Here is a 16,257-nt window from a genome sequence, read left to right on the forward strand (position 1 = left end):
ATTGTTAGTTTAAGATAAAACATAGATAATAAATTGATTATATATTTATTTCAGAAAATATAAAATTGTATAATGTTTTTGAACTGATTTGTCTGCGTTATTCATTGTATTTTCACCTCTACCATGTAAAAGGGGTTAGCTTGATAAGGTTTATATAAAAAAATATACAAACATAGATTGTGTAGTTATTTGATTTTTCCATTGATGGATTTTGACTTGAACAAAAAGACAAAATTTGAATTAAATATGTCATTGATTATCTCCCTTCAAGGATACATGTTTGCCCAACAAAAGAAAAAAATAGATTAATTTGACAAATGACTCCAAAATTGTCAGATGGTATGAGGACATACTAATACCAAAGGCAATGATAATCAGATTGAATAAATTAACTAATGCTACTTAATTTTCTTTCCAAAAAACATACAAAAACAACAATTATAAACATGGTAAAAACATGGTATACAAAAACAGTAACACTATATAAAGGAAAAAAGTACTATTAGAAAAGTATATAACTATATCTCTGAGACTTAACAAATAATTAGAATATAATTTAATTCAAAGAACTGATTCTCTGGATGTGATTGTCTCAGGGAGGTGGTTGAGACTTGCAGACTCTCCTACCTCAATCTCTTCATCATCATCCTTATAGGGGAATGATAGATCTCTACAACAAGGACAACATCTACGACAAAACAATACCCACAGGTATACAATAACACATGTCCAACTTGATCCCATCTTTACCCATACTGCTGACCAGTTTAGGCCAAACTTGTTTATGTCAGATTCAGCAGGCCTGAAAAGAAAAAAGTAAAATTTTCTAAAGTTGAACAAAAGAATTTTCACCCTCTTTTTAAGTAATACATATTTATTTCTCTCATTCTTAGTAGATTTATCCATTCCTGACCCGCACATGTTGAATATTCTTATCTAACTAAACTGTGGTTTGTTTGGTTTCAGTTCTTCATTGGTCAAAATTCAATTAAAACAACAATTTTTCTTGCTTTCTTCTAATATCCTATTGTGATGTCTCGAAGTAAAGCAACCATGTCTTGTGACGTAAAACAGAAAAAAACACATCTTTTTGCAGATCATTGGAAATGAAGGATTAAATTTGTCTGCATATTGCCTTAAATTCAATAGAGAAACAGATTCTTGTCTCAATATGTGTGAATGTTGAAAAATATATAAATATATTTCATTATTGAATTTATACGCATTTCCTATCTGAAAATTTGTACTGCTTCAATAAAATGCAAACATTTGATTAATTTACTGAATTGCCAGCTGTAACAAATTTCAATAATTTTTCACAAGATATGTATTGTCTTTGAATTTACTATATCAATCAATTAATGAATTATATTAATGATGATCAATTGATACAGTTATTTATAGCTATTTTATGAAATTTTCCTTTGATTTTACTGACTAATAATTTCTTTTCTCAGCACAGTAGAGTGATATGAAAAGTTATCGCTAGATACTAAGTGTGTGCCATTGTCATTGAAATTAACAATGTTGTAATAGGTAAAATAGCGATAAACAGATTATTATTGGTTGTCTCAACTCACTTTTGCTGAAACGGCTCAAGCGAGAAAATCAATCTAATTGAGATGATTAATGATAACCTATAATTATCATGAAACTTCATATAAGCATAAGGATGTGTTGTTATTATCCTCTTTAGTACAAATGATGCAATTGTAAACGACTAAAAAAGTAAAATTATACTGTAAATATTCACTGACCTGTACCAGTTTGTAAGCTGCATCATGACATACAGACTAGCTAAACAGAACACAAAGTGGAAGAACGCGTAGTTATAAGATGTACCATTGTTTTCATTGTAAGTAACAGGTTGGCCTCCTTTCTCAGTTGGATTGTGTCCTTAAAAATAACAGCATTCATAATTAACAAAGAAATTAAATTTAAGCGCTCAATTACTGTAAATCAACAAAAATAATAGATTATATAATTAGGTCTTTCCACTTTTCCGTGGAAAGACCTGTTGGTTTTCTTCTGATTATTATTTTTTTTCTTCTGCCTAATTTTCTTTCCTACGCTAACTTTTTGTTTCACAAGATGTCACTTAGATATTTTGTATATGATATCGAAGAGTTAATACGCTTTTGAAACTGACACCGCGTAACAAAAATCTTTTCCATGTAAGAGTTATCTCCCCGAACACTGTTTTTCTTGTTATCACTTATATGTCCCAACCGTATAAGAAACTGACAAATTTATTTTACCAAATTGCTCATTATATCCTCAGAATGAAATGAATAATTTTAGTCGAAGCTATCCGGAGACTCCATATGAGAGTTATCCCCCCTTTTGTATATGATATAACTGATTTGCATTTCTAACTGGTAAACGATAAGTGACATAGGCCTAGGGTCTTTTGATTTGAGGTTATTGGTTCAAAAAAATGAAAATGAGGTCAAGGTCAAAGGTCAAGGTCATGTTCAAAATTTTGACTTTGGCTTGTTATCGCTCATTTTCAGAAATCTTATAAGATATCGACAAAATATTTTCACACTATTGTTAGTCGTGACATGTAGTTACACATAAATTTTAGTCAAAAGGGTACGTAAACATTTGATGTTAGTATTCCCCCCTTTTATATCTAATATCAGTCGTATGGTAATATAACTCATTAACAATATAAAGTAAAGACCTAGAGTCTTTTGATTTGAGGTCCTTGGTTTATGACCTCGAAATTGAGCTCAAGGTCATAGGTAAATGTAACGTTCTAGATTTTGACCTTTGCTTTTACCTCATATGAATACATGATCGAGACATGGGACTTTTTAAATTAGGTTGCAAGTAATGTGATCTAGAAAAAGACAACCGGAAGTGAGCTTTTGTAAACCGGAAGTAGCTATATTTTGTACTAAATTAATGAAAAAGTATATAGAACCATATATTTTTGAAATCAGTGTCAAATAAACAATTAAAAATTACCGTAAGTAACATATTTCAAACCGGAAGTAAAAATGATTTCCCTAATTTATATCTTTTTGTATAGAAACCATATATTTTTGGAATCAGCGTTCAATTAGCTGTCATTTGACGCTAAAATTGACATTTGAAACCAAATTTTAATATTTTCATATAAAAAAAGGTCTTAACTGGTGGAAAGACCATCAATGGTTCTCTGAACAATTGGTTTTTAATTTATATAAATATGGTTATCTATCAAACTTTATTTTCTATTTTTTGTCAAGTTTGTTTTTTGAAAATGTTGTGCAATCCCTACCCAAGTTATCTTGCATAAATAAAATTGCCAATGAGACAACTCTCCACCAAAGACAAACTGAAATGGAAGTTAACAACTATAGGTCACTGTATGGCCTTCAACAATTCAAACAAGAAAACTAACAGACAGATTTATGTACAAAACAAATTATATGATATACAGCAACAAACAACAATCCCTGATTCATAGGCCCTGGACTTGAGACAGGAACATACAGAATAAGGGTGGCCTTGATGTGTCCCACTGTTGTCTTAATGTTAGACTTATTTCTGAATTTCACATTGATATTGTCTGGCTATTTCATACAGTATTTGTTAAATTCCCATTGCAAATATAATGTATCATTTATCAATATTTCCTGAAAGCTGTCATTATTAACTGATAAAGTAATTTCAGGTCTTATAGTTTTTGTTTAGTTGATCTAATTTCTTTCCCATACAAGATAACAACTACTAGCCTCTTTTTTGTGTAGTTGAGGATTTTACAAGAAAATAATGTAAGATGCAGGACTAAAACAATTCTATGAATTAACCCCAAAAGAGTGTTATTGTTATAAGACTTTATACATTTTATGTACTTAATCATAACTCCCTGCATACCCGAGGTATACACTTCAATGACTCTACCATACTACAGATTTACCAGGCATTGTAATTAACTTACTAATACTGACTGGACAACAACTACAATTTTCATGTCTTGGTTCCAGTATATTTTCTCTTGATCCCCTTCTGATTCCAAGTTTATGGGACTCCTTTGAGGATGTTAAACTGTAATTTAAATAACAAGATAAGATATAAATAACATTTGATATCGATACATATAGTACATGCTGTAGAGGATGAGCATGTGTGTTATGACTGTTATAAAAAGTGTACAGCTTGTGACTTTTTTACTTTCTGTCATCATATAAGGGGTTAGGTAAGTGTTGGTTACCTATAGTCATATTTCATTGGTTACCGGGTATATAAAAACCATTTAGTTAAGACCCTTGAGTGACTATAAAGAAGATGAATATTGATCTCTTGTACACATGTATGGCCTGTTTTATAATTTTATTTCTTATGATATTATCTATTTATATTGGTCAATGTACATGTATTTCATGATCAAAGATCTGCATTCCTTATCAACATGTCAAAGTCTGAATAACTTTCCCAGCTGTGAGAGATAGACCATGGTTTAGACAACAGAAAAGTACCACTAATCAGCTTGTCTGCTTTTTTCATATTTTACATTATGAAAATGAAGAAAATCTAATTGCTTTATAGATTGTATTTGTGTATTTTACATCACCATCTTTTTTCCTCAGCAAACCAGAAGATGACGTGATAACTTTAGGTCAAACTTATCAACATCAGTTCATGCATCATGATGTCTGTTGAAATATCAGGGTCAAAGTTATAAAGGTCCAGATCAACTTATTTGACATCTTATTTCTTGATATGCACTTTTATGAAGAGCTGAGAAGAAATATATAAACAGTGGGAACACCAATAATAAAGGTTAAACAATGAAGTTAGACAGTGGAAAAGGATTGATTGATTGATTTTTGGTGTTTTAACGCCACTTTAAAGCACCGCTTTTGGACTATTTCGTGTGGCCAGTGTTTATTGGTGCAGGAAACTGGAGTGCCCAGAGAAAACCATGACCTTTGATAGGAAACTGACAATCCTAGTCAATTAAGATTTGAGTCAAGTGCACCCGCACAAGCAGGGTTCAAAACTCAAAACCTCAGTGTTGACTAGCTTGTGATTAAAGTAGTAACTACTTAGACCACTCAGCCACCAAGGTCCCTCAGTGTAAAAAGAAGAATACTATGAACTGAATCCAAAAGACAATATTTTTTATCATCACAGATTTAGCTTTGATGTGCCCATTGCTAGATCAGATAGTAGGTCAGAATATGTGACATACTAGTAAAAACATCTACGTTCAGCAAAAAATGTAGGTTTCTAATTAAATGCAATATATTCTTCATCAGTAATAAGTTTTGAAATCATACCTAGATGTAAACCTTGGATTAATAAGGGGTTTGTAGATATATCAGACTGATATTTAAAATAATGTGTAATATTAAAATTACATAGTAAATAAAAAATAATCAGTAGTCTAAATGAAACATAGAATAGCTTTTTTTACATTTAACAATTACCTTGCATAAACTGCCATAATAAATGTAATCACCAGTCCAGCATAGGCTGATACCATTTCACTATAGGCAAATGATGGTTCAGGTCGACACATTATCTTTGTTGTGTTAGTCATAACATGAAAACTGTCTTGTGGTCCAGAAGCGTGGTCCATCTTCCTGAGAAGCTCATTATCAGAGGGTGGAGAACCAGTGCTTGATGGATCTATTTGTCGCATAGATTCTAATACTCTAGTCCTGACTGTTTCTAATATCATGGTAACTTTAAAAGATTGATTAACTACATTAGACATTTTGAATTGATTGGTTGTTTCTTATATTTTATGCCACTTTCAGCACACTAGACTATAGTCATGGCTGCAAGGTCAAAAGGAGCATACTGGAAAATAGTACATATTTAAAACAAAATAGTTTCTGTGCATAGGTGTAAAACTGTAAATATCAAACTACCCGGTATGTAGAATTTATTTTATCAATTAATGTATCAAATGAAAGGTGAGTTTAGTTTTCCTTGAAGAAGACATGACTGATTTAATTTTGAATAATATAAAAAATGTATGAATTTGCAAAAACAATTTGGATAAACTTTGTAAGATGTGACACTACCATAGTGGGCCCTTAGTTTAGTTTGAAGGGAACCACTAATGTCAAGTCAATGATAGTCGGAATGATTGTTTTACCATTTGTTTGTACCCTTTATACTGATCTGACAACAAACTTTTACATGCAAACTATGCAAAATTTTCAAAGCCAGTAGACCATGACTGAGGGGATTAGTGCTTAACAATCTCCATTGACCAATGCTAGCAATGCTGAATACCAAATATCATTGATATATCAAAAGAGGATGAATTAGATGTAAAAAGCTACACAAAAATATATCTAGAGTCTAGTTTAAGTATTACTTACTCTCTTCTGGAGGTTCACTAGACAGAGCTGACCAGGTCAAATACATTACATATGTACTTATAATAGAGGCTTGTAGAAGACTGTTGTTTTTATTGTCTACAATTAAAATAAGGCTAATTCTTTTTCACTTACATTAACCAATATCAAAATATAATTGTTTGACAATATACCTGTAATTTTTCCTTTTTTGTTGTTCTAATTTTTTACAACAGAAAATTTTTGACCCAATTTTATTACTTTATTAAAAGGTACATATTATTTCTTCAATTTTTCATCAATTTTTGACAGGAGCTTTCAGATATGTCTAGCCTAAATGATACAGTGCAAAAGATTTGGTGTCACGATATCTCAGTAGCATGAGTTCGAATCCTGGCACAGGAAGAACAAACAGATCTCAGTGGCGGATCCAGAAATTTTCATAAGTGGGGGCCCACTGACTGACCTAAGAGGGGGCCCGCTCCAGTCACGCTTCAGTGATTCCCTATATAAGCAACCAAATGTTTTCCAAAAAGGGGGGGCCCGGGCCCCCTGCCCCCCCCCTAAATCCGCCTCTGGATCTAACATTGTTGGGCTGATGTTTAGACAAGTTATATATACAGAATGTACACAGCTATGTATCACCATCACTACTGGTGGTCCAATGGATAAATCTTTTGTAGATTTGTCACTGGTTCAGACATAATTATAAATATAATTATTTCTGTGACTGTATCTTGCATTAATTTGTAGTATCCTTTACAATAGATAATTCAGCTGATCTGTAACAATACCATCTTCATGCTTTATATATCATGTTCTGTATTACAACACTAGATTAAAACTGACGAGGAAAGGTAACACCCGGCCATCAAAGCTTTTATTTTGTGAAGCCAAGGTGGTCAAGTGGTCTAGCGCGTTGGATACAGTGCAGGGGATTTGGTGTCAAGATATCTCATTTGCATGAGTCTGAATCCAGGCAAGGGAAGAACAAAATTTAACATTGTTGGGCTGATGGTTAGATAATATGCCAATAAATTATGCATACAATCTTACACTTCTACTTTTATACAAATGTATTTTGCATAATGCTGTGTTCATATTTACTTGTGGTGTATAAATGTATAAAAACCTTGTTTTGAAATGTTATTATATAATTATATAAATGTGATTTCAACCCCAAAAAGTTGTTATTACACTGACAGGAATCTGTTGAAGGACAGAAATGTGATATTCAAATATTATATAGTGTCTTACATTTGGTTGCTACTGGTAACATAGTAACAAGAGATAACAGAATACAATATATATCGTCTTACATTTGGTTGCCACTGGTAACATAGTAACAAAAGATAACAGAATACAGAGTCCAACATTCACTCCAATGAATACTTTGTTATGAGTACATCCATTCTTGCTGGTATAGTTAACAAACAGCATGATAGTTCCAAAGACACAGATAGCATACAGCATGCCAGCACAGAGCATTGTTCCTGTAATAGAATGAATTAAACATAGCAGAGATAGCATACAACATGCAATTAGAAACTTTCATTCTAGTCAGGTCAAGTTTGTTAAACAGTAAGCAAAGAATGAATTAGCAAAGAATTTACAGAATTAACATTGGGGAAATGTTTTAAAGGATTGTCTCCCTTTTATCTACTGAAGTCAAGCATGAATCAAGTAAAGGATAGGCACAACAAACACCATCAAGTTCTGGAAAGGTTCTGTAATGGTAAATGAAAATAAATATATGATTAATGAGTAGTGATTTTAACAGTTTATAAAAACGCAATAATTAAAACTCATATTTTGAAATATTTTATATGAATTAAACAGGATTTTTCTCAAAATCGTAAAAATTAAAATCGCATTTAGGTCTAAAATGAAAAAATCGCAATAATAAATGCACGCAATAATTTCTAAATTTACAGTATGACCTAGACATATTTGCTGAAGAGATGTTTCACTCATTATATAGGACCACATATCTTAGTCTGGTTCAAAAAATCAGCAATTCAGTATTTAAACTATATAATTATTATTATCCATGGTGGATGGACGAGTCAACAGTTAAATATGCAAGATGTGGATTTCTTGGTTACCCAGGTACCACAAATTGAAAAGTCCAACACATTACAATTTTTTTATGGAAATTTATAGACTTTTGAAAAACTACTAAATCAAATATCCACAAAAATGCAAGATTTCCTCAATAGACTAAAATTGTTACCCATGAAAATAAATCATTGTAAATGTATCCACAGTATAAAAGTTTTATGATTTTACTTACCACAATAACCAACCATACTTTTCTTATTTTTCTTTAGACCAGTCCTTAAAAGTATAAAGAATTTTTCAGTGTAACAGGTATTTTTCTGATTATAATTTCAATGATATCATATTGATCTCAGACAACTTGGTATCTGTATTTTTTTCCTAAGTATCAAATTCTGCAGCAACAACAAAATAGTGCAATGATATAACAATTTTCTTTAAATTTTGTTATAGAAAAGTAAAATGCAGAGATTAACAAGCATTCTGAGAATTTTGCTACGCAATACATAGTCCCCTACCAGTTAAGAATTCATTGTACTGGAACAAAATGCTTTCTTTATCTATAACTTGTCATGTTGTGAACTATATAACAAATATCAAGTCGGTAGAGAATTATTCATGTGTTAGGAACTAATAAATATAAGTCTGTGAACATTATCAAGGATGAATGATAATATGGTTCTATCGGTCGTCCAACTGTCTATATCAATCTGCTCAGCTCTTAATAAAACTCCATATCACGGCTTTGTGACATCAAATACGTTGACCTGGCCTTAATAACTTTGACCCGGACATATCAGTGACGTCATAATGTTTGAACCGATGTTGATAAGTTTGACCCGAACTTATCAAGTCAACTTCCGGTTGCTGGTGAAACTAAGACAATACTTCCAAAAAACGCAAATACAGCCCGATAAATCTATTATCAGGTTATCGGCATATTAATATTGTAAAATATCAGCTGCTCGACATAATATGAAGGCCTTTTGATCTCGTTCGCTGCGCTTACTCGACAAAAAGCTTCATATTATGTCTCGCAGCTGATATTTTACGATATCAACATGCAGACAACCTGATAATCGGTACTTATTGCATAAAAAGAGATATTATTGTGACAAAGTTCCAGAGCATTTCCTTGGTTTTCAAACATCCCTGATTGCACATGACTATTGTTGTTCAAATAACGTTCACTAGCCAATGGCAATTAGACTACCCTTCATGTTGAACCTCTAGTTTAATTTTGTTTAAACAATATTTTATTCAAATAAATTAAATTGGATTGGGCAACAGTCAAAGCCTATGTAAGTCCTCTCCATGATCAAACCCTTTCTAAATTAATTCACAAAAAAGAATAAAACTTGCTATTACCCATACCTGTAGTGTTAGATTAACACCATTAACCAATTTCAAAACTTACCAATTAGCATTCCAGGAGTGTGAAAAGTCCACCAGGAGAATGAGTTGTAGTAAAATAAAGATGAACCCTCCGACCATACCAAAATACATCCAGTCTGCGGAAAAGATCAATGTTAATCACTAATAAAATAGTAAAATAGGTGAACAACGTACATGTATTATAATTTATATCAAACTTTGTCAAAAGGTACAAAATGTATCTACAATTCATGTGAGCCACATCATATTCAGAATGGTGTGATTTTCTTTTGGATCTTTGATAGGGAAAGAGGGAGATTTGTAGATATGTAAAACTGTTTAATCCCACCACATAGGGTGCCTCTACCAAGTTCTGGATCCAGTATCGTTCCTTGTTTTCTTTGGGTTTAAAAAAAAAATTATACTAGTAGTTAGTGTGATCTGCTGTATTGTCAGATATTTTGTGAAATTTCTGTTATCCTTTTTTATGTATACAGTATAACTTAAATCTTATCTTTAAACATACAAGTAATGACTTGATCATGTTGATGCCATCATATAAAGAAGGAAAGAGGGAAAGTTGTAACAGGCAAATATTTCATATCATTTTTTTCTTCTTAAATTCTTCATTATACATGATATACCTTTTCATGAAAATAAAATATTATGTTTCAAAAACATACTAAATGATATATACACATAAAGTAAAAGTACTGCTTAATCAGAGAAATGATCATGCCATCAATGATATATACACATATAGTAAAAGTACTGCTTAATCAGAGAAATGATCATGACATTAATAAATAAACACTTGAAAATAATCTTCCATCAAAACAACAACTTGCTTGTTTATTTCTCATTTGTTTTTCTAGACAAGAAGTTGAACAGGATAAAGATTTTTAATTTTAATTGAAGAACTCATGGCAATTAAATTAATCATTAACCCTGCAGATGAAAAATGGCATATGATCTTTAACAGATAACTTAAATGAGACTTTTTTGTACAGCTGTGTTACTTACATATACTGTATTCTGATGTGTTACTTACATATACTGTATTCTGATGTGTTACTTACATATACTGTATTCTGATGTGTTACTTACATATACTGTATTCTGATGTGTTACTTACATATACTGTATTCTGATGTGTTACTTACATATACTGTATTCTGATGTGTTACTTACATATACTGTATTCTGATGGCACAAAAAATCCTCCGGCACAGCAACCAACCAACAGTAAAAACTTCCACAACCAAAATCTTTAATTAAAACATTTTTATATGACAATAGGACAGCGACTCAAGAACAAAAACAAATCCAAAAGATTTCCATAAAACAACACATGGTTATTGACAATTTACAAATATCTATCCAATAAGTCAAGCTCTTATATTAATTTTTCCGAACTTAAAGTCAGGGAAAAAATGTAGATAATTAGAATTTTAAAAAGACGAAATTTTTACCATGTTTACAAGCATTATACTTTTGTAATGTCTTATTATTTGTAAATGGGTATGCATACAATATTATTTGGTGAAATTTGTTATAACTTATAAGCAAAGGCCTCATAAAAAAAAATATCAAATCTCCATTTATGAATATATGTTTTAAAGTTATATAAGAATGTATTACCCATTATGCCACGCTCCTCTGCACTGAGCACTGGATGATACACAAAGTGTCGTGATAAACATGATAAAGCTGTACACAACCATTCCAAAACACAGTCTATATACTGCTTTATAACCTGTTAACCTGCCACAGTTGGCTCCAGCATTTAACTCCAAACATGTCTCATTGAATCCTGGTATCTATAAACATGACAAAAAAAATACCTTATAATTAAGTAACCAAATGTCAGGATTGGATTGAAATTACCGTGCATATATATATATATATAATGATGTCTACAAATTATACTAATACCTCAAATAAACCAACTGTCAGGACTGAGGAGTGAATTGAAATTAAAATGTTATACATAATTCATGTAATTAGTTTGTTCTACATTTAACATGGTACAAATTTGTTGTAGCTAAAAACCATATAAGAATATTGGTAATTCAACAATGATATGATTTTATTGAACAGGATAGCAAGGTGAATTATCGACATATCCTAAATATTTTGGGATTTTCCTGTTTATTTTATTTTCAAATTTCTACCTGTAATTAATAGATTTGAAAATAAAGGATGTGAAATAGATGAACATTTATATGAAATATCATGAAATACAAAGAAATTATTGATATATCAATGAAATAGCTGTTTTTGTCTTGACATTAAATTATGGTTCCCTCCAAAAAAGAACTTTTGACATAATACTTTTCAAAATCATGTCTTATAAGTTTTGCTGCATTATAAATCAAATTTTGAAAATAGGAACTGCAGTTCTGTCATGACTATATATGAATATAAATAGTGTGTGCATGAAAATATAAACTTAGGTCCTTTGAGCAATTAATTTTCATTAGCAATTTACTTTTAGAGTGTGGTGATCACACCCGAGTTCCTACAATGTAGTATGATAATTTGTACTTACATTTTCCATAATAGCATTTTCAAAATTTGGTGACAGCATAAAACAGGCAACCAGAAAACCAATAACAAAAAAGATGGTATACATAATACGTGTAGTTGTTGATTCATTTATGGGTGGCAGGCAAAAACAGCAAAGGCCACATGATGCCTTCCAAAAGCAACATTGTGCCTGAAACATGTGAAATACAAAATAGATTTATTTTAAGTTGATGTAAAAATTGGCAGAGTTTTCAACATCAACAATAAACATTCACCTCTAATTAGCTAAAAATAAGAACTTCTGTGATATACATTACAATGTATATACCTGAACAAACAAAACTTTATTATGTATCAAGATAACTTTTGATCTACACTACATTTCACTACATAAAATGATTCTATAAATTATGTCTGAAAGATAAATTATTAAGGATTAACAAGATTTTTTTTTTCTTCAAAAGAATTTAAGACAAAATACGAAATCTAAATATGTCAGAAAAAGATATTCAAGTATAAAGGTCTTTTTGACTTGATTAATTTTTGCGATAATCATAATAAATAATTAAATTCTTTCATGTCTATACCCCTAACTTAGCACTTTATGGAGATATGGGATGGAAACCCTGTATTGTTAAACAATGGTCTTCCATATTTAGGACATGGTCACGTTTTAATAAGATGTCTAATTGTAGACTTAATAAGAAAATTTTTCTTTGGAGTAATAATATCAGTTTTAATAGAGTAAAAAATTGGAACTGTAGAGTGAACACAAAGTTTAAAGAACTTGATCTTAATCAGTATTGACTATTGTAATATTGAATGTATTTTGAGCAAGTCTGTTATTAAAGATATTGAAAACAAACTATTTATTATGTACCAAAATAATTGGCATTTAAATTTACTAGCTAATGAAAGCAGTAAATTGCGTACTTACAGGTTATTTAAATCAAATTATTGTACAGAAAAATATTTAAGTATTACTATGCCCGGTAAATATAGAAGTGCATATGCTAAATTTAGAGCAGGTGTTGCTCCGATTAAAATTGAAACTGGCAGATATGAAGGTATAGATGTAAATGAAAGGTTCTGTTTTAATTGTAGAAAAAATGATTTGAATATAATTGAAGATGAAAAACATGTTTTATTAGAATGCCCAGAATATGCAAATTTGCAAACGATATTTTTTAACAGTGTATGCAATATAGAAAGTAGTTTTAGTAATTTAAGTAATGAAGAAAAGTTTTTATTTATGTTTTATGATGATAGAGTTTGTTATTTTACAGCCAAAATCTGCCATGAAGTACTTTTTAAGAGAAAGTGTATTTTATACTCGTAATAAGTGTTTATAATGTTGTTTGTTTTCTTTTGTATAATTGTTTTTAACAGTATGGTGTTTTACGCTTAGATATATTGATATATGTAATAGATGTAATATAAATGTATTTTAATCTTGTGTTTTTACAGTCTCTCATAACTCTTTTTAGAGTGGCTCTTTTATAAATTGTTAATATTATATTGTATTGTTTATCAAATGTTTTAAAGAGGTGTCAGAGACTCTAATAAATTACTTGTTTGTTTTGTTTGTTTGTCTTTATTTAATGAAGGTAACACATTTAACAATGACATGTTTATCTTCCATGAGATCTTCAAAAACTTTTAATACAAATAGAAAAGATATTTTTTTATAAATGACCTACCAAACCTGGTCGATTCCAACGTATACCTCTTTGCAGATAATACTAAAATTTTTAACACAATTAGTCAGAAAGAGGATAAAACTCGATTACAAAGTGACTTAAATAAACTATCGCAATGGATTGATACCTGGCTATTATAATTCCACCCTGGCTAGTGCAAACATATGCACATACAAATGTAGGTAAACCGGGACTGGAACCAGACTCAAAGTATACACTGAAATCGACAATACTACATAAAGCTACTGAACATGCTATAGAAAAAGACAGTTTGTTTCCCAAAGTTTTTCTTTCATTTTGGATGTTTTTTTTGCAGGAAAATCGTGTAAAGATAGGTGCTTGTCATTTTGAAATTCTTAAAAATACAATTTGCTTGGCCTGTTTGGTCATCTTCCTTTAAGGTAAATTGATGACGCTAAATGGAATGTACATTGTAAACAAAACAATGAGGGTCGGAAGAGGGATTTTCTAAAGTTCTGAAATGTTTTTAGGCATTTCGGAAATCAGGTTTAAAACGGCCATTAAAAAATTGGCATTTGTGTACAATACTTTAGAAACATTTTTTTAATAAGAAGATTCAGAAGAGTAAAAAAAACGTATTCATGACTTATTTTGTATGTTGGTATTAGTGCAGTGCTTTCGAGAAGCGAGGGCCATACTTCCATGACGGCCATAGGATGTGTCAGCCATACTGCCACATCGTCCATGAGACATATCGGCCACATTTATAAAATATTTTTTATTGAGTTTGTAACATAAAATATAATAATGAAATAAGTATTTATTCATATCAATAATATAAATATGATTTTTTAGTATTCTTTTCTGCACAAGAGATGTACTGTGCACCTTTATTTATTCTTGTAAGAGTTATCTCTGCTTGATAATTATCACTCGTGATTACATCTTGTTGGTGCCATATGATGTAAGTATATCGATTATTTCTTCATTAACAGTTATAAACAAATTTCTGAAGAATCATTTTTATCGTAAATTTTATGAGAAGTTTGGGAATGTTGACTGTTGTTGTCGATATCGATAAAAAATATATTATTCTAAACAATAAAAATCTTCTCAATCTCAATCTTGGTGAACAGGACTCAGTTAAAAGGTTAACTTTAAGGAAGGCAATTCATTCTGAGTTATATTTGTCATGATCATCACATAGTTTAATAATTCTGTATTTTTCTTCGTTCTTGTAGTTTAGAGTCATTCCATTTGCAGAACATCTTTCCAAGACAGAGAATACTGTAGAATTTTCCAATGACTGACCAGTTGTGGATTTACCGGTGGGGCACAGGGGGCAAGTGCCATGTTCAGGTCACACACAAAAAAAATGTCTAACATAATTTTATTGCTACTGAATATTCTTATCTAGAGCGTAAATGAATCACAGCTGGATTTGACTTCTTAAACTGGCCTTTAATTAATGCCAGCGTTTGTTGATGGAGAAATGTATTACGGAAAATCATACCAATTATACTCTTGAATAAGAAACACAAAAAGATAATATTTTTGTTAGTTATACAGATAAACATATATCGTATATAACATCTACGAAAAAAAACAACCATGGACGATATGTCTTTACAAAGTATGGCCGTTTCATCCTATGGACGTCATGGCAGTATGGCCGTTACGTATACGTCCTGCATCGAGCGCAGTGATGTCACTGCTGAGGTTTCCTGTATGATAAGTACAATAACAAAGCGTGAATGAACCGATTATTGACTACCGTAGCCATATGATAGTCCAGTGTTTCTGTTGTTACTTTATTTTTATCTTAAGTTATAGACTACCATATGCATAGCCTCAGAATAGTCCAGTATTTCTGTTCTTATGTTATCTTTATCTTTAGTTGATGTATTTCCCTAAGGTCGGTTTGTTACCCATATTTGATTTTGCTTGATTGAATCTATGACTATTGAGCAGTAGTATATTACTATTGCCTTTATTTATTTATGTACATTTTGTCATACATGTAGCCTATTTGACTGAGGTTCGTGAATTTACAAATTACATAGTCATAGACAAAGTGTATGCAATGATGAAAATTAAATACAGTATCCTGTAAAGTACCTGAGAAGAGCAACACCCTCCCATTTAGAGGATGGGCAACAAATGAAGTAATCGTTGATTGAATGGATATTTTTAAATAGATTCAAAATGTCAACATAGCTCGGCGAGATGAAGTGTGAATTTGTCATGATTCAAATCAACATTCTGACAGGGATTTTTCAATAGCACTACTATTGAAATTATCATAAAGAACTTGTTTGTATATGTGAAGA

At 30.9% G+C, this 16,257-nt stretch overlaps 1 protein-coding gene across 1 annotated transcript; it reads right to left on the reverse strand.

Annotated features, from left to right (window-relative positions):
• Window positions 1-193: 193 nt before the first annotated feature.
• LOC139519229 (serine incorporator 5-like) lies at window positions 194-16,165 on the reverse strand. Its single transcript, XM_071311172.1, has 12 exons — window positions 16,046-16,165; window positions 12,289-12,456; window positions 11,379-11,557; window positions 10,929-11,005; window positions 9,781-9,874; window positions 8,599-8,642; window positions 7,625-7,798; window positions 6,330-6,425; window positions 5,424-5,682; window positions 3,932-4,038; window positions 1,758-1,896; window positions 194-802 (listed from the first exon to the last, which is right to left on the reverse strand). The coding sequence occupies exons 1-12, from the start codon at window positions 16,067-16,069 to the stop codon at window positions 562-564; spliced, it is 1,602 nt and encodes a 533-aa protein (XP_071167273.1). The 5' UTR covers window positions 16,070-16,165; the 3' UTR covers window positions 194-561.
• Window positions 16,166-16,257: the final 92 nt, after the last annotated feature.

This window comes from Mytilus edulis, chromosome 4, assembly GCF_963676685.1.
Source record: "Mytilus edulis chromosome 4, xbMytEdul2.2, whole genome shotgun sequence".
Taxonomy (NCBI): Eukaryota; Metazoa; Mollusca; class Bivalvia; order Mytilida; family Mytilidae; genus Mytilus; species Mytilus edulis.